Genomic DNA, 23,521 nt, shown 5'->3' on the forward strand with positions numbered 1-23,521 from the left:
GCTACTTGCTAAAGTTTCTAAAAATATTAGGCTGTTGAGGCCAAGTACAATATATTTGTAATACATTGAAAATGTAATTAATAAACAATAAAAGTTAGCGTTTCTGCTTTATTCGTATTGGTTTTGCCCCATTAATACGTTTTTTTAAATTGTTTAGCATATAAATAACACTGGTAAAAATAATATTTTTAATCTGCGCGAAAAGTCAGGCAAAGGAACAAATAAAGTTGGGTTTGGGTTACGTTGTGTATTTATTACGATTTATTGCAATTATTTACGTCAATTTTATCATAATATATTGTGACTTCAAGGTAAACATTTGATTAATTTTAGGTTTTTCATGAAAAAATATGAATAACTGATAATAATATATTAGGTTTTATAATTTCGAACCTTTGCCATGGAAAGAAAAAAAAATTGATGGCGCTCTTTTGTGGTTGTCAAATTTATTTGAAAAAATATTTTGTATTTTCTTTATTTACTATCCCACATGAATGTAAAAGGAAAAATGATTAATTATTTTCAGGCATATGAAATTAGCTGACACGCAATGGAGGCGACTGAAGACGATATGATTGTTTTGGTGGTTGTTGACGATGATGAGAAAAGTAAAGGTTTAGAAAAGTATGAAGAGCCGAGCTCAGGATCCAACAACGATGTTGATAATATACTCGAAATTGCACAGAAACATGGAGAATATGTTGAAGTGAAATTAGAGTCAGAAGATGATGAATGTGACTATGAATATCTGGAAGATGAAAAACTGACAGAGGTAGGCAATGGCTCTTTCGCGCTCATTTTCTGCACTTTACAAGAGCAATATCTGATATTATTACTCCTGTTTTTGTATTAGATTCCAATAGTAATGTCTTAAGTTTTTCTTGTTACATCTTCATTTCTTATTAGCTTCTGCCAGCGGCTTCGCCCGCGTTTCTGTGGGATAAAAAGTGACCTATGTGCAGACCCAGACCATAATCTACTCCTGATCTTAATTTCATCTCTACTGTTAAAGGCTGTTTTGCGTGAAGGACTAACAAACATACAAACTTTCACATTTATAATACTATTAGGATTATCAAAATATTGAAATTGGAAATATACAACTATTAGTTACATAAAGCTCTCATTATTGTAAATTACTATTGCAGACTGACATCAAAGAACCTACAGAAAGTATGGAATACTGCGAAGATGACTCAGAATATGTACCCGAAGAGTCCCAATCTCCACGGAGACGAGATAAGCACCGTTTCACAATGTTGAAGCCGTGGCAACAACGGTCTTTTGTAGCAGAACTACGGGAGAATCATGAGGAATTGAGGGAAGATGAGGAGTTACTGATTAACACGTTGGGTCGGATCATGTCGATGGCCAAGCCCCCACCACCACCCCAGGACTACTATGTAATGGAAGGTGTTATGTTTGCGTAAGTGTGACAAAGACGAGTGTCTTAGTAAATTTTTTAAATATTTCAATGTATGTTTGTATGTGTTTTTATTATAAAGCTTTATTATATAGCGTTATAAAGCTTCAGTTTTATCTAGATAGAGTATATTGATGATTTAATTTTGAGTTTGCAACCAAATTTAATCCCATGAGAAGCTGAGATAAGCTATAAAGTGCAATCTAGAAAAATAAATTTAAAGACATAATTTCAATTCCTCATCATGACATTTCACCTATCTTTGTGTTCAATCTGTAAAAACTAATAAGAATCTCATTACAAAAATAATTATGTCTAAGACCCCACATATTTTTTTAAAAGAGTAATGTATAGAGTTCCATTCTCTTTCTTCCCTATTTGAAACTACATTTTGGAATAAGCGCCTAATTTCACTGACAGACTATTATTTTATTTCTTTGTTGACATTTTAAAAGTACCATTTAAGGTTTAATTGAAGTAAATGCTTTTTGACTTTGACGTGACTTCAATTAAGTACTTAAAATTCCTCTTTGCTACTTACAGGTGTATTTATTGTGGCCATGTATCCGACACGCTGCCTGCAGCCGGCCGACATTACCAGGAGAAGCACGGTGAAAGATATTTGGTTTGCTTTGCTTGTGGAGTCGATTTCAGAAGGTAAACTTGCTCTTATACTTTCAATATCTATTATTACTAAACTTCTACTACTTCATCAAATATATTCTTGGTAGTACAGAAATGAATACATTCAACTTTTATTTAGCTAAAGCTACAGGTAAAAGCTCCTATTGGTCGAAAGTCCTCTGTTAATGAGACTATGGGTCGGTTCATATCTGACGTAACATGGGTCGCGTATTATCGCTCGCATAACGCCAAAACAGACAAATAGAAAAACACTTAACCGTTCACTCTTAACCGATGATACGTCAGTACGACCGATGATACGCTTGGCGTATTTTACTTCACATATGAACCGACCCTATCCAATAATAATATAAAAAAAAATCCATCCCTTTCTAGAAATAAATTCTTTAAATTAAAATATTGCTTATTTACTCTTCCAGTACTACGAATCTATACAAGCATGAGAAACGTTGTATAGCCCCGGATGCTGAGATAGTGCTGCGGGCGCGCGCTGTCTGCCTGGGACGCAAGGGACGCGGCCGACCCTTTCTTACCAAAGATCCGTACATCAATCATGGTCAACGGAATAAGTAAGTAGATTTGTATTGTTGCAGCCATTTATTTTTGCTGGAAGCTATAGTACTCGCTAGATTTTTAATCAATTGCATTTTTGCTGTGCTTTTTTAAATTTACTTTTAATTTATTAGCAATAGACGGTGACGACAAATTTTCTGAAGGCTTAGGAGAACGCCAAACACGCTCTTGTTTCGATCTTGTTAAAGCAAACTCGTACTAAGCCCTCTGCTTGCTATCTACGCAGTGCATTTGACATTTGAGGACTCCACTTCAGGAAGACTTCCTACTCAAACTGTTTCAGTATTCCGTACGAGAGTCCATGAGCGGCATTAATTACTATATTAATCTGAATCCGAATGAACTAACCAATCAGAGAGCGAAATGAGCTCTCTTATCGTTTTCATTAAACGTAAAACAAACTCGTACTAAGGGTAGAGTCTGACTGGTCTTCAGGTATCCATGTTCCCTGTGCTCGGCCGTGTTTATAACGAAGAGCAACCTGAAGTCGCACGAGAACCTCCACCGCGGCGAGCGACCGTACCGGTGCCACGCCTGTCCCTGCGCGTACGCATCTAACTCCGCACTCTCCGTATGTATAGTTTTAATATTTGATTATTTTGTGATGTATAGAGGTTTACGGAATTCAAATAATTATGTGTTGTCATTTTTGTTTCTTAGAAAATTAGGAAAGTTTAGTGTGAGTGTGAGGACACTAGAATTGACTTCTGTGTGCAAACAAGTGTTTTTCTTGAAAAAAATTAAAAAATGCCGCCCTACACTAGGGTTTTCTCCTGTGTTGTGGGTGCGTTTACAAACAACAACTAACATCAATGTTCACATGCACTTGACACCCAAACTGCACGGTAGCTAGTTGACCAACCAGCACGCCGACCGTGCAGTCACAACATTCGTATACACTTTATACCCCACACCTTGAACAACAATTTATGGGCATCAGCGCCCACAAAAACCTTTAAATGGTTTTTGTATACTGGTATCGGACATGTTACAAGTTGCTTTATACTACTAACAATTATCTTCATCTAAATATTGACTATACTTCTACTTACTACTTTTCATACTTTACAGCGACACGCGAAGAAGCACACCGGCGTGCAGTATATCTGTGACCACTGCGGTCGCTCCTTCAATATCAAAGCCGCGCTAGTTGCACACATGGACACACATAATGGTAATTATTTGTTTAAAGTTTTATGATTATTTTTTTGGTGTGACACGGCAGACGTATCACCTGATGGTAATTAATCCTCATCGCAGTCGTTAAGTTCATCGTCACGCCTTCTAACCCCGAAGGGGTAGGCAGAAGTGCACATTACAACACATTTTGCCGCTATACAATATAAGACCAATTTTCACCATTTGTGTTATAAGTCCCATGTAATAGGCGGGTGAGTCTATTGCCATATAGCGGGCGCAATTCCAGGCTCATTATTCGAAAAACCGAAAAAATCCCAGTAATATTTTGCCCGACTCGTGAATCGAACCCGAGACTCTTTGTTCGGCAGTCGCACTATTTTCTATTTTATTTTTATTTAAGTATTTATTTATAATACAGTTTTAAAGTATTACAGCTCGCCAAACTTCTCAGTTTGATGTCGACCAACGAGGCAGTCAAATTAATTTATTTCTTTAATCATATTTCCAGCTGTGCGTAAACATGGGTGTGAGGAGTGTGACCGTCGTTTCGCCCAGAAATGCGCACTGAATCTCCACGTGTACAGGGTGCACAGGAACTTACCACCACCCTGCCCCTGTCAGATCTGTCCTAAAAGGTACGTATCCTATATGGAATGAAATGTTCGATTATCGCGATCAGATTATCAGATTCAATAAGTGTGGGAGAGCCTTGCTTCGGCACGAATGGGCCGGCTCGACTGGAGTGATACCACGGCCTCACAGAAAACCGACGTGAAACAACGCTTGCGTTGTGTTTCGTTGTGTGAGTGAGGTTACCGGAGGCCCAATTCCCCCCTTCCCAATCGTCCCCATCCCCGATTCCCGAACACCCTTAAATTCCTAACTCCCAAAAAGCCGGCAACGCACTTGTAACGCCTCTGGTGTTTCAAGTGTCCATGGGCGGCGGCGATTGCTTACCATCAGGTAATACGCCTGCTCGATTACCGGCGTGTTTCATAAAAAAAAGATGATTAACCAAAAAAATATAGATGTTTCTAGCTTCATTCAAACACAGACCCTTCGAAGTGATTATTGTAAAGTCAATGCCCCTACACTAGGATTTTCTTCTGTGTCGTGGGTGCGTTTACACATGACACCCAGACCCGAAACAATTTCTGGATCACACAAAGAATTTCTCGCTGCACGCTGCGCGGCAGCCGGCTGCCCAGCCACCACGCCAACCGTGCAAATCTTAAAACTGTATTTAAATTAAGGATTGTTTTTCAGATTCCAACGAATGTCATTGCTCAAAGAACACATGAAGAAACAACATGGAATGTCTATAATAACTAGGAAGGTGAGTTTGTTGCACTTTGTATCTGTAGTTTTGGTTAAAAACTAAACTCTTATTAAAATACTAGCTAATTACGCACGTAATGTACCCCTCTGCCTACCCCTTTTGGGGATATAAAGACGTGACTATACGATTCTATGCTCGGCTCCTATTGATCGTAGGGTGATGTTTTATATCCAATAACCTTTCTCGATAAATGGACTATCAGACACAAAAAGAATTATTCAAATCGGACCAGTAGTTTCAGAGAGTAGCGTGATCAAACAAACTCTATAGCTTAATATATAGAACATAGATAATGACTCAAGTAATTTTTTATGCACCTTTTCCTTATTTATTGTATGAATGTTTGAGAACCACAACACTAAAAATCCAACTATCATTTTCAGATGTTCTTCAAAGCCTTACCGACCATGACAGAGTTAGAAGTGAGAGAATCCAAAGTCATTCGTAAAGATGAAGAAGAAGACATGCTGAACTTCTTGCCACCACCCGTCAAAGTAAAGACTGAACCGGACATTGAAGGGAGACAGGGGAACGGGAACTTGTACAAGATAGAAAATGACAATGAAAACAATGTCATTTACTTACAAAATGGAGAAGTCATTAAAATGGAGAGAGGAGATGATGAAGTGCTGTTTGAAGTGGAAAATATTGTTGACGGACAGATCTTTGTGAAAGCCCTCAATGATAGTTCGTTTAAAGGTGACTTTAGTGAGTACTTGAGCGCTTTGGCGAGTACTTGATGTTGATGTTTGTGATTTTGTGCCAAAAGGATTTGTTCCTGTTATCGTGTCTTTAGGCCTAGTGTACATTGGCGGAATACGGTGTAAGTATTGAGAAAATACGCCTGAAAACGGTATGTTTTTGTAGTAGGTGCGCTGTGCGTTGTCAAGCTTCTATGGCATGCCGTTTTCATCTGTATCCGTACCTTAACTACTATGGTAATTAAGGTGATTAAAGGTAAGCGTTCACAGGCCCGCATCGTACGCATTCCGTATGACGTAATCAGTACGCATCGCATGTAGGCATTGCTGATGATGCGGTGCGTACGATGCGGATCAGTGTACGCAGTTGTATGAGTTTCTATACAAGACAAACTAAAATCCGTTGCGTGCGATGCGTACGATGCCGATGCGGGCCTGTGGACGCTTACCATTATTCTCAGTATCTACGCTGCGCCGCCGTCGTTGTGCCCTGGGACTTATAGTCTTAGTGTTAAGCTTTAAAATATGGTTGCAATAACTTAACAGGATTGTTGATTTACTTATTGAAAATGAATTTATTTACTTGAAAGATGATTTTATGAAGAGTTAATGAACGGTCCCAACTGTATTTACTGAATTCGTGTGACTGGTTTGACTCGTTTCAGGCAGAGTACCGAAGGCTTAGTACGAGTTTTTGTTTTACGTTTAACGAGATCGAAACGAGAGCACGTCTGGCGCTTTGATTGGTTGATTTATTTGAGTCGGCCAATCAGAGCACAAGGGTACAGAAAAATAAAACCACGAAATTTTCTATAGGCCAATCACCGTATGTGGTAAAAAGGTTTAAATGGCCTGTTAATGGTTGTCATACAGTCAGACAACAGGACATTATAGTTAGTTGATTAAATTCGATATGCAATAATATATCTTATAATGAAATAATGAAGACTGAAATTAGTCTGTAATGTTAATGTTTATAATATATGTATAACTTAATTTTTATAAGTGTTGTGCTACTTGAAAGTTGAAACAAATTTAAATATAAAATTAACTTTAAAAATTTCGCGAAAGAAACAAGCAGTCTTTAAAATATGATTTTTATATAAATAGGAAGTAATACATAATATTTGTTAAACGGTTTTAATGAGCTAATGAAATATCAGATAGGTTAGACGTCATGAAGGGGGTTAAATGCCAATTATGAAATTTAATCGAGTATGAGTGAGGGAGAGTGAATACGAGTTTGTTTTACGTTGAACGAAAACGAAACGAAAGCACGTTCGGTGCATTGATTGGCCGGCGCGAAAGAATCAACCAATTAAAGCGCCGAACACCGCTCTCGTTTCGTCTTTGTTCAACGTAAAGCAAACTCGGACTAAAGGTAAGCGTCCACAGGCCCGCATCTTACACATCGATGAGTTGACGCTGTTGTATGAATTTCTATACAAGACAAACTAAAATTCGCAGCGGTGCCTGCGATGTGTACGATGCGGGCCTGTGGACGCGTACCTTTGGGGGCACAGCAGGTCAAGTTAAATAAACCGTTTAACTAAAACTTGATTGTAAAATGAATTTATAATAATATGAAGTACTGTGTTTATTTATTTTATTCACTGAAATTCTCAGTTCTTTTGTTGATTTTCTAAATGATATGTTTTTGAGTATTTTATTATTGATTGTGTAATTTATTGTGATATGTGAGTTGGTGGGGAGATTGGGGAAAAGGTTTATGGAGTTGTGTCCGTAATAAACTTGTGCAGGGATACGGAATTATTGTTATTTGTACTTCATTTATTTTAAGCATGGATAAGTCGTCTTGGACAAACATGTCTCTAAAAATAGTTTCTTAAAAAATTCATTGTTTATACCTGTTATATAACTTGATGGGTGGCCAACTAGAGTAGTTGGCCACCCATCAAGTTAGGGTGAATTAATATTATCGATATAATTAAAATATAGATGAAGTAAATGAGGTAATTTACTATAATATTAATTATTATATAGTAATCTTACTATTTTCAAAAAATACTTCAAGGTGAGGGAGTCGCAGACATTTATTTATGCTTAAAATAAATAAAGTAAAGGAATGTAGATCATTCCCATTTTTAAACAAATTGTTGTTACCAAAATGTAAGGGAGTGATTAATTTAAATTGATTGTTAATGGAATACAGAGAAATAAAAATGCCAAAGTATTTTTAATACGAAAATGTGTTTTATTACGCACTTATTATTTCAACCAAATATGTTTACTCATCTATAGCATAATGCGTACACGATCGTAAGAAGACACCACGAATTTTTTATAATGCATCATTACATACTAGGAAAATACAAAAATATTAAGCGGTTTCTTGGTAAACAACTACTCGGGATACCTTAAAAATATGCGAAATGTACATATACTTAATGAAATGCACCATTTTATAATACGCTGTTCATTCATCTTGGTCATCAGTTAACACTCCAAGACCTTCGTTTTTGAGCTTCTAAAATACGTAAAGAAAATAAAAAAACTTTCATAAAAAAAATCTTTCAAAAGCAAAATGCCTTGCAATCATACTTCGTTTACGATGCCAATAAAACGACAGATGAAGGCAATAATCGATAGCAATCGTAATAAATATCGATTTCATGATAATATCGATATCGATATAACTAGTGATGTAAACAACTGTACGTTCGATATGTGACATATGTTAGAAGCCCTAAAACTATACGGTATAGTGTGTGGGTGCATTGTTTAGAACTAGAAAGCGCTTTTTCTCTATTCTTGACAACAACAATCACTTCGACCAACAACCACAAAAACTAACATCAACTCTTTATCCTCACTCCACGAATACTGATCATAGTTTTATCTTAACAATGGTCCAAAAATATCTAATAGCATTCCTAAACGATCAAGTAGAAAAATACTTTTAATTATGCCTCACAGATATCTAGCTTCATTTGTTAATTTTTCCCTCACTATCATCAAGATATATATTTATACATATTATATAATATTTATTCTCATCTCTGTCATGTCGAATTGCGTCAAAGAATACATTGTGGGTCTAAGAGTGTTAATCTATACTACTGTGACAATCTCGATAAGTTTCGATTATCGTGCTGCATAATGTTCAGGATGAAAATATTACATCTCTCTGTATAAAACTAAACTCTTATCGATATCGATAAATAGGGCGGGATTTAAAGCCTTTTTGTTGTAGTGCGCGCTGTTTATCGATATACGATTGAAATCCACGGCATCGATACATTTAGGTCTATTCTAGGGCTTCCTCTAGAATACTGCTCCCAATCTTTCGATTTTTCACAAAATGGCGTTGTTTGTATGCGTGATAGTCGAAACATTACGTCCAGTATAGTAGTCAACTCTATAGCTCTCCACAATAACAATACATATGTTTTATACAATAATATGTCGACGGTGACTTAATTCGAAATGTTGATATATCATTAATTTAATACCAATGTGCCCATGTTAGTAGGAGCTAAAAGAAAAAAGGAAAAGTTTAAAAGTATAATTTCTAATTCCGCCTGATAAATTCGTATACTCATGAAATGCACCCTTAGAATGAAAGTGACCCAATTCAAAAACTGCAAGTTATGGGAAATGAGCCAGAAAGTCTCAAAAAATTATAGTATTGAATACATTTTAGTATATCTTTCGTATTCCATGACATACGATAGATTTTTACTTGATTTATTGATTAGTACTTTGGTTGTAGATATGTTTTTTAACGCAAGTATATTATGATAAAATCGAATATTACAGAAATTTTGAGTTAACTCACTTTCATTCTAAGGGTGCGAAATGAACATAAGGACCCAATGAACGGTGCATTGAATTGAATTGAACAGATGAAAAATATGAAAATGTCACAGATTATATAAATCAATATTCTTCCTCTTTCTGACCGATCTGTCAAACGTGTCTTTATACAAATGGGGTTTTTTTATCTATCCTCTAGCACTCAGCCTCTTAAACATTTTCATTGAACATTGTGCATCAAATCTTAACATTAACCCTATGATAACAGTTAACACGATTACATTAAACAGACAATATTGTGAACTTGTAATGCATTATCGTTTGACCTTATTTTTACGTGTGAATTAGTCAATTTGCAAGACATTTCTGTTGACTGGAGAAGATTAGAAATATGGTCATCTCTTTTTGGCTTGTAAAAATCGTAAGTGTGTGACAGAGAAAGCAACATTAAAGATAATTTTGTTGCATTGAATTAAAATTGTAATGGTTCTAAAGCCATTCAGACAATATTATATGATGTTTTATTCAGGTATGTTGTAACTTTTCATCCCCAATCAACAGAAACGTCCCATTTCACATAAAATGATATTCGAATGGTTCTTATTCGGTTAACCGACAATCTAATGTAGCCAACTATTTATTTTTATTTGTAAAAATATTGTATCAATAAAATATCTGTCTGACGCATTGGTACATTATTGCCTGATATTTTTAACAATATGAATATTATTTTTAATAATACAAGTTTGAAAAGACATTTCGTCAATAATTGCATTATCGACAAAAATCGGAAGGAAGTAGTCTCGACATTGTTTTTAGTGTAGTTTACTATCGACATGCTGCGTCAGACAGAGTTTTTAAAGGCAGAGTCCACTATAACATCAGTCAGCATCGACACTTACAATGCTGGCATAGAAATGGACTCCAAATGCTAAGATAGTTCTGGACAAATTTAGTGAAAATATTGCCTTTTTTACTATAATTCAGTGATAATTTGTACACAATACATAATAAGTCGTAATCGTTTGTTGAGTATATTGTAAATATATTTATTATTATTATTATATTATATGTTAAATAACCCGCTGTTTCACTATAAATGTGTCCAGAAACAACACATGATCAAACGAGCGTTCACTTAGCTTGTTATATTATTTATGTATATTACAATGTATATACTAGTGGCAGTTATCAACGCTCTTGATATTCAACTGTTAGGTTAAAAGCTCACTAAGTTAATTCACAAAAATATGTTTCATTTAACACACATTTTCACTATATTTATTGATAATTTAAGGCCTTAACATTGGTGAGACAGATACCTAACGGAAGATAGTATCGACTTGAGCTGTCAAGTTTAGGCGGTACCAAAGAAATTTGATAATATAACGTTTTTTTTTATTTAGAACAGAAGTCGAGTAAGGCAAATCGCCTAGTGAGCTTTCACACTCATGCGACGGCAAAGTCATACAATTCAAATACAAAAACATTCTCCAATTACATAACTATTGAAGTCGGACGTCAAGTTAGTCGATTATAATTATTAAGATATCGATTTCGGGAAATTAATCAGTGCGTACAAGTTTTACGATCGATTGACATAGACATAACGATAGATAATCGAAGCTCATGCAATTTCTTACAATGATAAGTTTATACAATTATAAATGAAGTACCAAGTGATTAAGATAAAATATAGGGGATACATGAAGGTATCTAATTGATAATAAGTATTACACAGAAACAATAAATGAATAATAAAACCGTCCGATGGCTAACTAACCACATACGTTCATATAAAAATGAGCTCAGATTGCGTTTCCAACAACCAATGAAATATTCGAACAAAAAATAATGAATTTAGAAAACTAAAATCGAATATCCAAAAATTCACGAGGAACAGTCGAAAAATTGTATATGTATGTCAATTAAAAACTAAAAAATCACTAAATCAGGCGCAAAGTAAAATAAAACGGAAATCATCTTTCCACAACACATCCAAGTTTCGACTAGTTTCCTCACAAAACAAAATAAAAAGCAAATTGTACAGCTGAAATCATTAGGAACATACATCTGACATCTGAGCAACTTCTTGAAAGAATACGTTCAAGAAATTCAAATTTCTATTACTAACATACTTATCACAGGTTAAAAGGGACAAGAGAAAGTATTAGTGTTCTCTCAATACAGTACATACGTAGCTACATAATATAAAAACTAAGACAACTTACGATGTACTAACGTCCGCGCCGAGGCGACGCGAGGCGCGGCGTGAATGAAATCGTTCTTTAAAAATTAATAATAAATTCTAAGCCCATTGCCCCTTACGTGGGGCGGTTGAGATCGATTACTTACATTTATAACAATATAACATTACGTTGACTGGCGGTGCCAAAGCGCTGAAGCCGATTAAAGTAAAAGAGCACATAAGGCGACATCCTCACAGTCTGACGCGCCGAGCAAATCGGTCAGGCCCAACCTCCCAATAATAATTAGTTGTGATAATAAAAATAATATGCTAATCGAGTCCAACCGATTTACACGTCGACGTACAATCTGTACAGCTATAGAGCTTTAAAGATCTTTTCCTCCGCGCCAAAACAATAATGTATGTCTACTTGGTATCAGTTGAAGTTTTGGCGCGAAGGTGACTGTTCCCGATCGTCCGGTGGACAAAGGCGAGCTCTACCGTCCAACTCGCCTGACCCGTCATCACGAAGGCTCTAGCTCGCGGCGGGAGTTCATCGTTGCTGGCCTATTATCGGGGCCTTATGGCCGTAAAGGAACACTCGTGGTGCATATCAGATGTTCGTGGGTAATTGACGCTTCGGAAAGTCTTTGTTTGCAGGCTTCCATCGCTTGACCACCATTATATATCACAACAGCACTGTAGTCACTGAGGCCTAAAGTCCGGCCTGGTACACTCGTTGTCTGGCGCGCGGCCCGGCAGACCGCGCGCCTAATCCCACCCGTTCTCCTTCACCATATGAGCCAGTTCTATTATGAACTTGCCCTCTTTGTATTTCTGACTCGATTCGAACGCGTGCTCCTGCAATAAACAAACAATAAACACGTTTAAGGATTTTGTGATTCAATGACTAAAGAGGATTTGAAGGGCAGTGCCACCTGGCGCGGCACGTGTCATTCAAGATTACAATGTCATTAAACTGGCTTGCAGCCGGCAATGTAAGAAAAGAAAGATTAAATGGGGAATGAAGTGTTAAAATGTGTATTAAATTAAGGTTAAAGTTTACACGCAGCGTATTAACCGTTCTTTTTCATTTCTGCATTACTTATTTTGAAAGTATAATTCTTTAGAAATAACTCTTTTAATCATGACATGTAAGACATAGTACGTACGTAGACGCGTATAGTCTTATCATTCTCAGACATTAGAGACTTGTGTCGTACTGTATTTTCCATTATTTCATCGATAACAGATTATGTATAATGATATACAAGTAGGGTTATTACAAGGACGTCTTTAATAATATAATACATAGTTACTTCTACACTCCGTTGTGTCTAGAGAGTCTCTATTGTGTCTAACTCTATTCTACACTAGCGCCACTCTTCAGGTTGACGCAGGTATTACAGACACACAAAAATTTGTCGCTAAGGCCATTTCTTGTCGTTATAAATGTCGAGACTACCGGCCCTATAGTTAAAAATTGTCGAAACATTTTAGCCCACATCTTCGGAAAATAACATTTCTTCTCACGTTCCCATATTTATATTTAACTTTAAAATAATATTGAGAATTCAAAATGCCTGACCTCAGTGTGATAAAATTCTCCTTTTACTGAAAACCTTTTGCTTATTAAAAAGGACTGCATTTTCATTTACATTTTAAAATGAAAAGGACACAGGATGAGTTTACTTAGGCATCAACTCTATATCGGTTTTTAAAACGTTGTCAGTTTTGGGACCATTAGGGTGGCAGAGAAAAATAATAAATGTTTAATTGACCCTGTCCTTTCCTTACCATGGTGGTTAAACGAATGCTCTATTCCCATAGAAGAAAATAAACTTGTTTCATATAAGTCTTCTTCAAGAACTAAGTTATTAAATGTTTGAGGTATAAAAGAATCTTATTTTGTTCAAGTCAAGACAATTTATTTATTTCTAATAGAACAGTTTGAACATCAAAGCAAATATTAAAAATGTCAGTCTGTTGGTCAGTCCCCTAGTATAAATTAGTAGTTAGTACTTATTAGTATAGATTCCTATGGAGAAGAACGAGCAAGAAACTCCATAGGCTAATCTTTTTTAATCAGATTCACAATACAATTCTAGGCTACATTGTATCGTTGATTCAATTATGTGAGAACAATGTTACACCAATATTCAGTCAAAGAGATCGAAAAAGAAAATATCTTAAGGACAACAAACAATCTGGAGCTGACCAGTCCCAGTTGAGTTGCCCATTCGAATCTGACCTAAGTGAGACCTACTAAACACTTATCAAGACATTGACTAACTTTTAAATTTTAATATACAACGTCACGCCTTTTTTCTCCGAAAGGGTAGGCAGAGGTGCTCATTACGGCACTTAATGCAGCTATACAATGTACATGTACAACCACTTTTCACCATTTGTGTTATAAGTCCCATGTAATAGGGGGTGAGTACTAACATTACAATTTAAAACGGGATATTTACCATGTTAATTAGTTTTTTCGAGTTCGAAAAGAAATAAGTTTTTTAGACTTACGCCCGAATACTCAAACGCTACTCAATTTTAAGTATCGTGTACTTAAATATCGTGCTATCTCTGTCATTTTTTAAAGAATTGATAGTGACAGAACTACTTTTGAAAGCGTCTTAAAATTGAGTAGCGTTTGAGTATTCGGGCATTAGATTAGTACTAGTGACCATGTAAGTTTTAAAACTATTTTTCACTACATGGTGAGTACTAACTTTTAAAATCAAGACATACAGTGTAGTCCCTTTAGTACGACTTCGCATATAGCGACCAACCGTTTTTAGCGACGAAAGTTTAGGCATTTGTTTGGTTTTAGTATAAACTTGCATTAATAGACATTCGTTTATTACGACTCCGCTTACAACGACCAACCGCTTTTAACGACCGAATTTCACACATAATTGTATGTTACAACGACAAAACGACGAGCGTTGCCGTGTTTACAAATTTTCATAGAAAATAAGAAATAAATGATTCGCTATCTCAACTATCGCCCCGCGCGACGCCTCTGATTGGAAATTGACAGTTTATTTTATGGCAGTACGTATTTGTAGGTAAATCCAAGTGTCGCGATAAAACGCGAATAAAACCAGAAATAAACAAAAATTACAGACCATTTGCATTAAATGTAAAGTTGTTAGAATAGATTTACACTTCCATATAAGAAAGCGGTACATTATTACGTACATTACACATCCTTACATAATTTGAATAATTAATAAATAACTATTTTGATTAAAATGTGTTTTTTTTATCTGCTCATGACATCTAAACGGGCTTTTAACTGTAATATCTGTTATATAAAAAAAACTTTTTTCTGTTCGTTTAATACACTTCCGGTTAGTACGAAATATGTCACCGGTCCCTTGGTAGTCGTTATAACCGGATTCTACTGTATATAGCCTTATACATATCAGAGAATGAATATAGAACACGTTTACATATATTTTTGGTTTTGGCATGTATGTCACGACTTTGTGCAACGGTATACGATCGCTCCCGTGGAATATTGGAGGGAATGTGACGGACTGACGTTGCATACAGATGCTGCGGTTATGCTACTGCATATTGAATACTGGCCGGCTTTTGTGAATCGCTTTTCTGACCAAGACTAAGACCAGGATTTTGTAGGTAGGTGTTTGTTTGTATTGCTTTTGGAAAACAGCCTAAAAGGTTTTTAATGGCCCTGAATCCATTCTTTGTTTATGAGGGATAAGCCGGTAAGCGAGCAGATGGATCACCTGATGGTGACCAGATGGATCACCTGATGGTAAGCAATCCGCAATCCGCACTGCCCATGGACACTCCAAACACCAGAGGCGTTACAAGTGCGTTGCCGGTCTTTTGTGTCTCAAAAAGTTTAGGTTTACCAGAGAACGCTTCTGTCCGGGTTGCTGTTGTTGTTATTAGGGGTGGTAATCCTTGGTAATATCATTATTTATAAAGTAAGATTTAGATTTAGATTTCAGCCATGATCGTCCCACTGCAGGGCAAAGGCCTCCCTACCTTCCTTCCACTCCTCTCTGTTTAAAGCTTTTTGCACTTATTTTTTTTTTATGTTAAATTGGCCGACGTTTGGCCGCTATCTCGCCTGATGGTAAGTGATGATGCGGCCTACGATGGAGCACGTCTGCCCATAAGCAACCTATTCACTCGGGCTTTGAAGACACCCAGGTTATATTTTATTTATAAAGTAAGAAGTATAATAATGCTACTTACATATTTCCATCCGAGCATGGTCTTGCAGCACTCGCAGTAGATGTCGGCGACTGCGTGCAGTCCCGTCAGAAGCACACGCTCCTCCGCCGGCCCGCAACCCACGTTTACACTGGAAACATTCGAGAAAACCTTTTATTATACAGGTAATTTAATTATTATTATTATATTATATATCGTCACGCCCTTTATCCCCAAAGGGGGAGGTAGAGGTGCACATTGTGGCACACAATGTACACCAATTTTTCACAATTTATGTTGTAACTCCCACGTGGTACATTTCCAGACTCCGTGTTAATTTCTCAGTAGTAGACTAAGAATTTTTCGAAAAACCGAAAAAAGCCCAACAATAGTTAGATACTTCGTCCGACCCGGGAATTGAACCCGAGACCCATGCCCAACAGTAGCACTTGCAAACACTCGGCCAACGAGGAAGTCATTCCAATAAATATATATTATATCATTTGCATTAGCTGGCACCCCCAATCCTACCCTTGCACCAACCATGCACATCCATAGTCACAAAGTCAATAAAACATCAAAAATATATTCAAACTTTTTGATTTGTTTACCAAAAAAGTGGTTTATGTTTTTTTTAAACTTCGGCTGTTTCTATATTCGAATTTTGTATCTGTGCATTCGAAAAACAAAATTAAAGATTCACGCTTTTCGTTTTTCCATTTCGTTCGTCAATATTTTGCTTTCATACATATTTGTTTGAAATGGACTGAATTGACAGCAACGAGTTTGCTTTTACAAAATAAAATATCAAGTGAATTGTAAAAGCCTAAAACGTTTGGAAAACCGACGTAGGTACCTAGTCTGAGCTTACAAACACTATTTCTAGGGTTTTAAGTTGAAATATTAAAAATTCCAAGTATCTAACACAAATACTGGCGAATTTTGAATAAAAATTAATAAATTTAAAACGTTTGATTTGCTAACATAAGACATAGGTTTTAAAGAGTTAAGGTTCCTAAACATTCCGAATAATCGTTTGAAAGTTAAATAATAACACGATATAGGGTTTTGATTAACAGTAGGTCCATTTTAATAATTTTGTAATATCTACGTTACCAAGTCTGTATATTTACCTCCATATTTGTTTACGAAACACTATGGAATATAGTAAGTTAGTAAGATAGGTAAATAATGCTAATATAGGTGTTGAAATCCTAGTATCGTGCAGGTCTCCTACATGAAATATGCATGTCCAAAGCGGAATAAATAATATCGTTTATAATATTAGGTATACTCACACTGAATTGAAGAGGTACGCTCGCCCCTGGCTGCCTTGAAACGACTGGAAAATAGAGACATAATTTGTTAATGCTACTTATATTTTAAATTTCAGAAATGTGCTGTCGCCTTGTGTTAGGATGTAACTTAATTGACTAGTGTATGATAATAGGAAATCTTCGTGATCATATTACTGAACACTTATTGAACACAAAGATATGACGATTTGAATATTACCTATTTGCAAAATAAATATTATTTATCATTTGAATTAATGACAAAAAGTGGCTGTAGTGCTTACCCTGCACTTTGCGGATGCGGATGACTTTAGCATGAATAAGAAATGGTCACAATTTTTGTTGTGGCAGGCTTTTATATAATACCTTTAATTTAATATGAGTTTGCTTTCGTTTAAAGACGATTACTTCAAACGTAAACAAAACTCGTTCTAAGGGAACAGATATTTATTTTAATTAAAATCTTTAGAATAAAGCAGTTTGAAGAGACAGAGACATTCAAGTTACTCTCTAGAGAGAGAAGGATCATAATATGCTAATATTATGATCCTTTTACTACCTATTTATCCTACGTTTGGGGAAAAACTGCTGTCGAACGATTTTTAGTCATCGGTGAACGACTTAGTATGACTAACATGTCCACAAAGATTTCACAATAACAAGAATTGAGTCACAAAATGACTAGAAAACCGCAGAAGAAAGCAATGAAGTGTATTTTCAAAAATTTTCATGAAATAGTGGCTTTTTAAAGGGGGGGAATCATCCAATGACTTCTCCCGCCTTGAGCAAAGCGATAGGGAGTGTCAGACTCTAACTGACAAAAAGCCACCCCGTTCCTACTCCTAATTTTCAAGCCGGAGCCCCGGTAACCCGTTAGGTAGTCCGCAGCTCCGGACGATAGAGTTGTTGCATCGAAGAACGAAACGCCGAGGTATAAAATAAAGGCAAAAATAGAAATAATTGAAATGTACGAGGCCTAGTGTGTTGACCTAATTAATATCACCGAATAGACCACAAAGCACTCCATAGAAATGAAGATTAATTACTACTGTTCGTATTCATTTAAACAAAAGAGTTCACGAGTTATTCGTGTTGGTGTCAATAACAAATACTGGTAATTAATGCGCGAATAAAAATGTTTTGGTTACGTACATTGACAGAAATGATTCATTGTCTAAGAATAGATATGCGGTAAAGATAGACAATAATGAAAGAAAGTCGGTTAAAAATACCCTTAGTACGAGTTTACTTTACGTTTAAAGTACCTATGCGAAATGACAGCGCGTTCGGCGTTCTGATTGGCCGGCTCGAATAAACTAACCAATCAGAGCGCCCAAAAGTAAAAGTAAAGCAAACTCATACTAAGAGTACTGAAGGAAACTAAAAAAAAGATGCAAACGTATCAAAATTGAGAATGAAAGATAATCATAATATGAATGCGACTGAAAACAAAGTGATAAAAGTGGAGTAAAACAAAACAGATGAAAATGCAAGTAAAGGAGTAATGCCCGAATACTCAAACGCTACTCAATTTTAAGACGCTGTCAAGTGTAGTTCTGTCACTATCAGTTCTTTATAAAATGACAGAGATAGCACGATATTTAAGTACAACTTAAAATTGAGTAGCATTTGAGTATTCGGGCGTAAACAACATAACATATAGGTACCTATAATATATCTATTATATAAAAATAAGTCGGGTTTTCCTTCCTGACGCTATAACTCCAGAACGCACGAACCGATTTCCATGGTTTTGCATTTGTTGGAAAGGTATCGGGTTCCGTGAGGTTTATAGCAAAAAAAAATTTAGGAAAAAAGACATGGTGGCGAAACGGAGTTCGCCAGGTTTGCTAGTGCCTTATATATTACCTTAGATATAAGCTCGTCATGGCTGGCCAAGTGTGCGCGGCAGTGTATGCAGCTGTAGGTGCGGTGCGCCGGCGGCAGGTACGCCTGGAAGGTCTTCACGGGGGTTCGCGCGGCCGTGGCGCTGCCGCCGCCCTCGCCTGCCACCCCGGCTCGGTTAGTCACCCCGTCACGCATGAGTGCCTGCTAGCTACCAACACATACCGCCGTCAGCTGCGTACGCGGCTGGCGGGCGCCCTAAGTGCACTATCAATGGCCGCCATGGAGGCTTCGCGTGCTCTTTGTTATTCATATCGAGGGTTGAATTTTGCAGCCATTTTTCAAAGAGAGTAAAGTGGATGTAAAATCCCAGGACTTCATAATAAACTGAATGCATAAAGCATTTCGAAAGCATATTTGAAAAGGGAATCTGTACCCTTAGTATGAGTTTGCTTTAGATTTAAAGTAATCGAAACGTGAGCGTGTTCGGCCCTCTCATTGGACGGCTTGAATAAACCAACCAATCACAGCGCCGAACGCGTTCTCGTTTCGATTACTTTAAACGTAAAGCAAACTCGTACTAAGAGTACTGGAGAAAAATATCTCAAACGAGACTCCAAAAATAATAATTGTAGCGTCATTGATTTTTTGGAAGCTGAGTGTTGCAAGTATAAGTGGTAACTTTCGTCACCATTCGAGATTTGGATGTCGTCCAAAATATGACCAAGTTAATGCAAAAGAAAATGCAATTTGCTGAAGACTTAGTGGAGTCCCCATTCTCTCATTGTGATGAAGTTTATTTACGTGCAAGAAGTGTGTTACGGAAATTGCTACCTACTTTGAAATTAACCCTCAGATATGAATCATTTTCACAGTATTTTAAAGAAAGTTTTCTGTAGCTGATATGGCTGTTTAGGTACATTTCACTCAGCCAATAAAACAGCTCACTTAAGCTATTTCTTTTCTCATTAGCCGTTTTGAAAAGAAGAATTGAGAGCCACAGACAACCTCAATCGCGACCACAGGAGTAATAGTGCACGTGGGGCGAAGTAACAGCACTCATGGGACAGTATTACATGGATGTGTGATTAGATACCAAATGTACGTAGGTACTTAGTATTAACTAAATCATTGTACGTAACTTGGGTAGGATTGTTGTATAATCTTAGTACGGTAGTGGTTACAATAAAAAATATAAGGGTTCCCTTTTTTGCCATTTGGCTAGGAACCCTAAAACCATCACGGTTTTTGGTAAAAAGAAAGATTTCTGCCTTCAACAACTCCTGTTTCATTGGAAGTATTGAATCACCGCCATGTAGTAGTGCAAGGCTAGCATAACATGGATGAGGTCTGATGAACTTCACCAACTTTTATCGAAATGTAACCACTACCGTACAATGATGTCAAAGATGCTATGAGTATCAGAAGCTGATTAAACTTAGAGAGCGTCGTAGACAAGCGTTTCCTAGGCGCCGGTAATTATATTTGGCACCGCTGCCACACAATGAGCAGTTCGGTAACCGTTTCTTACGTTGCCTCTTATTTATGGAATAGGTGGCAAACGAGCAAATGAATCACCAGATGCGATCAGTGCCGCTCATGGACACCTGCAACACCAGAGGAGTAACAGGTGCGTTGCCTGCCTTTTAAAAAGGAGTATGCTCTCTTCTTGAACGTTTGAAGCCTCTCTATTACTTGGCGTCCTAAGCTCTTGCCTAGTTTGCCTCAGGGATAGTACGGTTCTATCTCTGTATAACATGGCTAGGTAGATACGTTACCTGCCTGGCGCGAGCAGCACGCGCTCGCCGCCCACATCAGCCGGGAACACCGTCGGTCACCTGCCGCGCGCGCTCTCGCACCGCGCCGCGCGCACGCACTTTGATCCCGCCACCCTCTGTGAACAACAACAATAAGGACTATTATTCTTTGAACGGTTTGTACATTTCATCTTAAAACTACTGAGGAACGAAGTAACGAACGAAGGAACGAGGAATGAAACTCTAGTAGGCAGCTACTGAGCTTCAAATTTTAGACGAGATCATTTCTGCAAGACCGTTATAATGAAGTGATCTATTGTGGAAATCTGTTCCTTAGTCCAATTTGAAATCTGGTAATAAAGGGAAATTAGGATAAATAAAGATTTAGGGCACATCACAACCATAAAGTAATTGAACAAAGAAATTATTGCCTTTTTTGAGGGACGAAAATCTCAAATCATCCAATGTCTTCTTTCGGAGTGTCAGACTCTAACTGACTAAAAACCACCTCGTTCCTACTCCTGCTTTTTGAGCCGGAGCCCCGGTTTACCTGCTAGGTAATCCGCAGCTCCGGATTAGAAGAAATTACTGCCTTAAACCTCTTTTTAAATAGAATTTTGACTACTGAAAAACTATTTATTGTTCTCAGGGTTATTACTGAAGTCAAATTAATTAGCTTAGCAGCTAAAAGACTAGTATTGCTACCAGCTAGGCCTTTACAAGAACGAGGTCAGCGGTCCCAAGGGAAGCATGTCTCCAAGGCTGGAGTGCGCTTGCCGCATCCAATACTGTGATTGCATGGCCAAGTAATGATGTAGGGGATTGGGCAGGCAGGCAGATACTAAATGTATTTGACGCTTGAATATCAAATTATGTATATGATGAAATGTATAGAGTGCGGTGAAATGTGTAGAGGGGCAAAACTAGTTACTTTGGGACTAAAAATCTAGCTGTTTCCATAGTAATATTGAGAAATTCATTCTAGAAAATTCTCTCTCAATAGTTTTCTATATTCCTGATGCGCCCTTACATTGCACATTGTCTGTCATTCCCTCAATCACTAAGGATTTGAAAACTATGAAGTAGTACATATACGCTATCTGTTATCATCTGTTAGGCATTGAACTACATTTTAATCATTCACTAGTTCATGGATGTTAGCAGAAGCAAGTAATAACAGAAGAGTTGAAATAGTAAGTACGAGTACATATATCAGAATAATTGAGTACAAACAATAAAATACCCGATTCACTTTCTCTAACAAAGCAATACAATTAAACCTTGGTGCAGTACTAAAAATAGCTGCTTTAAGCAAACAATCTTACTTTGTTTCTCTTCTTGTTTAAAAACGCAGCAGTACTGGCCAAATGCCAGCGCTTTGAAACGTATTCCATATTTGTAATTGCATTTTACTTATAAGAATATGAAATGAGCTGCCTGTATTTTCTACACAGGAAAGTGAAGAATAAATTCAAGAGCAATGCAGGTCAAGCTAATCCATTTCTTAAGAGATATTTAACCTTGTTCCTTTATGATAAAGTTGAAATTATGTTATTAGTTGAGGAGAGTTTGATGCAGGGTTGCCAACTTTTTTACAATAATTAAAGTATATTTAGGGCAGAGAAGTAAAATAAACAGTATTTTACAAAAATCAACAGTATTTTATTTTCTCAAAACATATTTTATTTTATAGTGCTTATCAATTTTATTTCGAGTCATTTTTAAAACCTTCAGCCTCACTACATTTAAAATGTAATTAAAATAAGTGAGGAGTTAATTTTTTTAATACCTAAATTATGGGAAGCTCTTCTCTATTACTGAAAAACAATATTCAAACTTAGTGTTCATCCGACATGTTGATACTGAAAAGTAGTATATCTTTATATATATAATTCTTCTGTACGTGTGTATGTCACTGAACTCCTCTTAAACAACTAGACGGATTTTGATGAAACTTTTTGTGTGTGTTCAAGAGGATCTGAGAATGGTTTAGATTCACAATTTTGTCCGCTGGACAAAGTTTTTTTAATTAATCAGACGTGTAGACAGGACAACGTCTGTCGGGTCCGCTAGTTTTATATATTTTTAAGTGTGGGAGAGCCATGCTTAGGCACGAATTGGACGGCTCAACCGGAGTGATACCACGGCCTCACAGTACACCGACGTGAAACGTGTTTCGTTGTACAATTGAGGTAACCGGAGGCCCAATTCCCAATCTTCCCAACCCCGATTCCCCAACAATCCTTTACTTTATTTTTGTTGAACAGTAAAATGGATAATGTAGTAAAAACAGTATAATACTGTTTTTAACAGTATGGTTGGCAACACTGGTTTGATGTGCTCATGTCTGAAATGCCACTGGCCAATCACAGAATCTCATGACCTCTCTTGACAGCGCTTGCTTTCATTCAAATGAATGTATCTTGCTTATGACCATGCATACATAAATGTAAATTATGCACTCTTATTTGTGTTGAACAAGCATTTCATTCTACAAATCTAATTTTAATTCGTCGATCGTTCAACTGTGTACAAGGTAAACGTTCCAATACGATTAATTAAAAAAACAATCACGTGCTCAGAGCCAATGCTTTCGGCATACGAATCATTAATGACGATGCTTAATAAGTTATATGTTGGTGGT

The 23,521-nt window shown here is 36.7% G+C and overlaps 2 protein-coding genes across 12 annotated transcripts in view; one reads left to right on the forward strand and one right to left on the reverse strand.

Annotated features, from left to right (window-relative positions):
• The first annotated feature begins 158 nt into the window (after positions 1-158).
• Positions 159-9,297, forward strand: LOC118269155 (zinc finger protein 16-like). Its single transcript, XM_035584106.2, has 10 exons — positions 159-311; positions 527-772; positions 1,149-1,426; positions 1,967-2,080; positions 2,488-2,637; positions 3,077-3,212; positions 3,713-3,815; positions 4,290-4,416; positions 5,048-5,117; positions 5,504-9,297. Exons 2-10 carry the CDS (start codon positions 551-553, stop codon positions 5,858-5,860), a joined length of 1,557 nt encoding a protein of 518 aa, XP_035439999.2. The 5' UTR covers positions 159-311; positions 527-550; the 3' UTR covers positions 5,861-9,297.
• LOC118268714 (protein yippee-like) overlaps positions 8,014-23,521 on the reverse strand; it is a 147,510-nt gene continuing 132,002 nt past the window's right edge. For 6 of the 11 annotated variants that reach the window (XM_050704137.1, XM_035583309.2, XM_035583308.2 and 3 more), the window contains 5 exons: positions 20,899-21,014; positions 19,145-19,281; positions 17,279-17,322; positions 16,023-16,131; positions 8,014-12,647 (listed from right to left, as the gene is read on the reverse strand). In XM_050704137.1, coding sequence (XP_050560094.1) covers positions 12,558-12,647; positions 16,023-16,131; positions 17,279-17,322; positions 19,145-19,281; positions 20,899-21,014 — 496 coding nt within the window. In that variant the 3' untranslated portion in view covers positions 8,014-12,557. Of the gene's footprint in view, positions 12,648-16,022; positions 16,132-17,278; positions 17,323-19,144; positions 19,332-20,898; positions 21,015-23,521 lie in introns of all 11 variants that reach the window. The other 5 variants (XM_050704146.1, XM_050704144.1, XM_035583305.2 and 2 more) reach the window with 2 other exon arrangements.

The sequence above is a fragment of the Spodoptera frugiperda genome, chromosome 2, assembly GCF_023101765.2.
Source record: "Spodoptera frugiperda isolate SF20-4 chromosome 2, AGI-APGP_CSIRO_Sfru_2.0, whole genome shotgun sequence".
NCBI lineage: Eukaryota > Metazoa > Arthropoda > Insecta > Lepidoptera > Noctuidae > Spodoptera > Spodoptera frugiperda.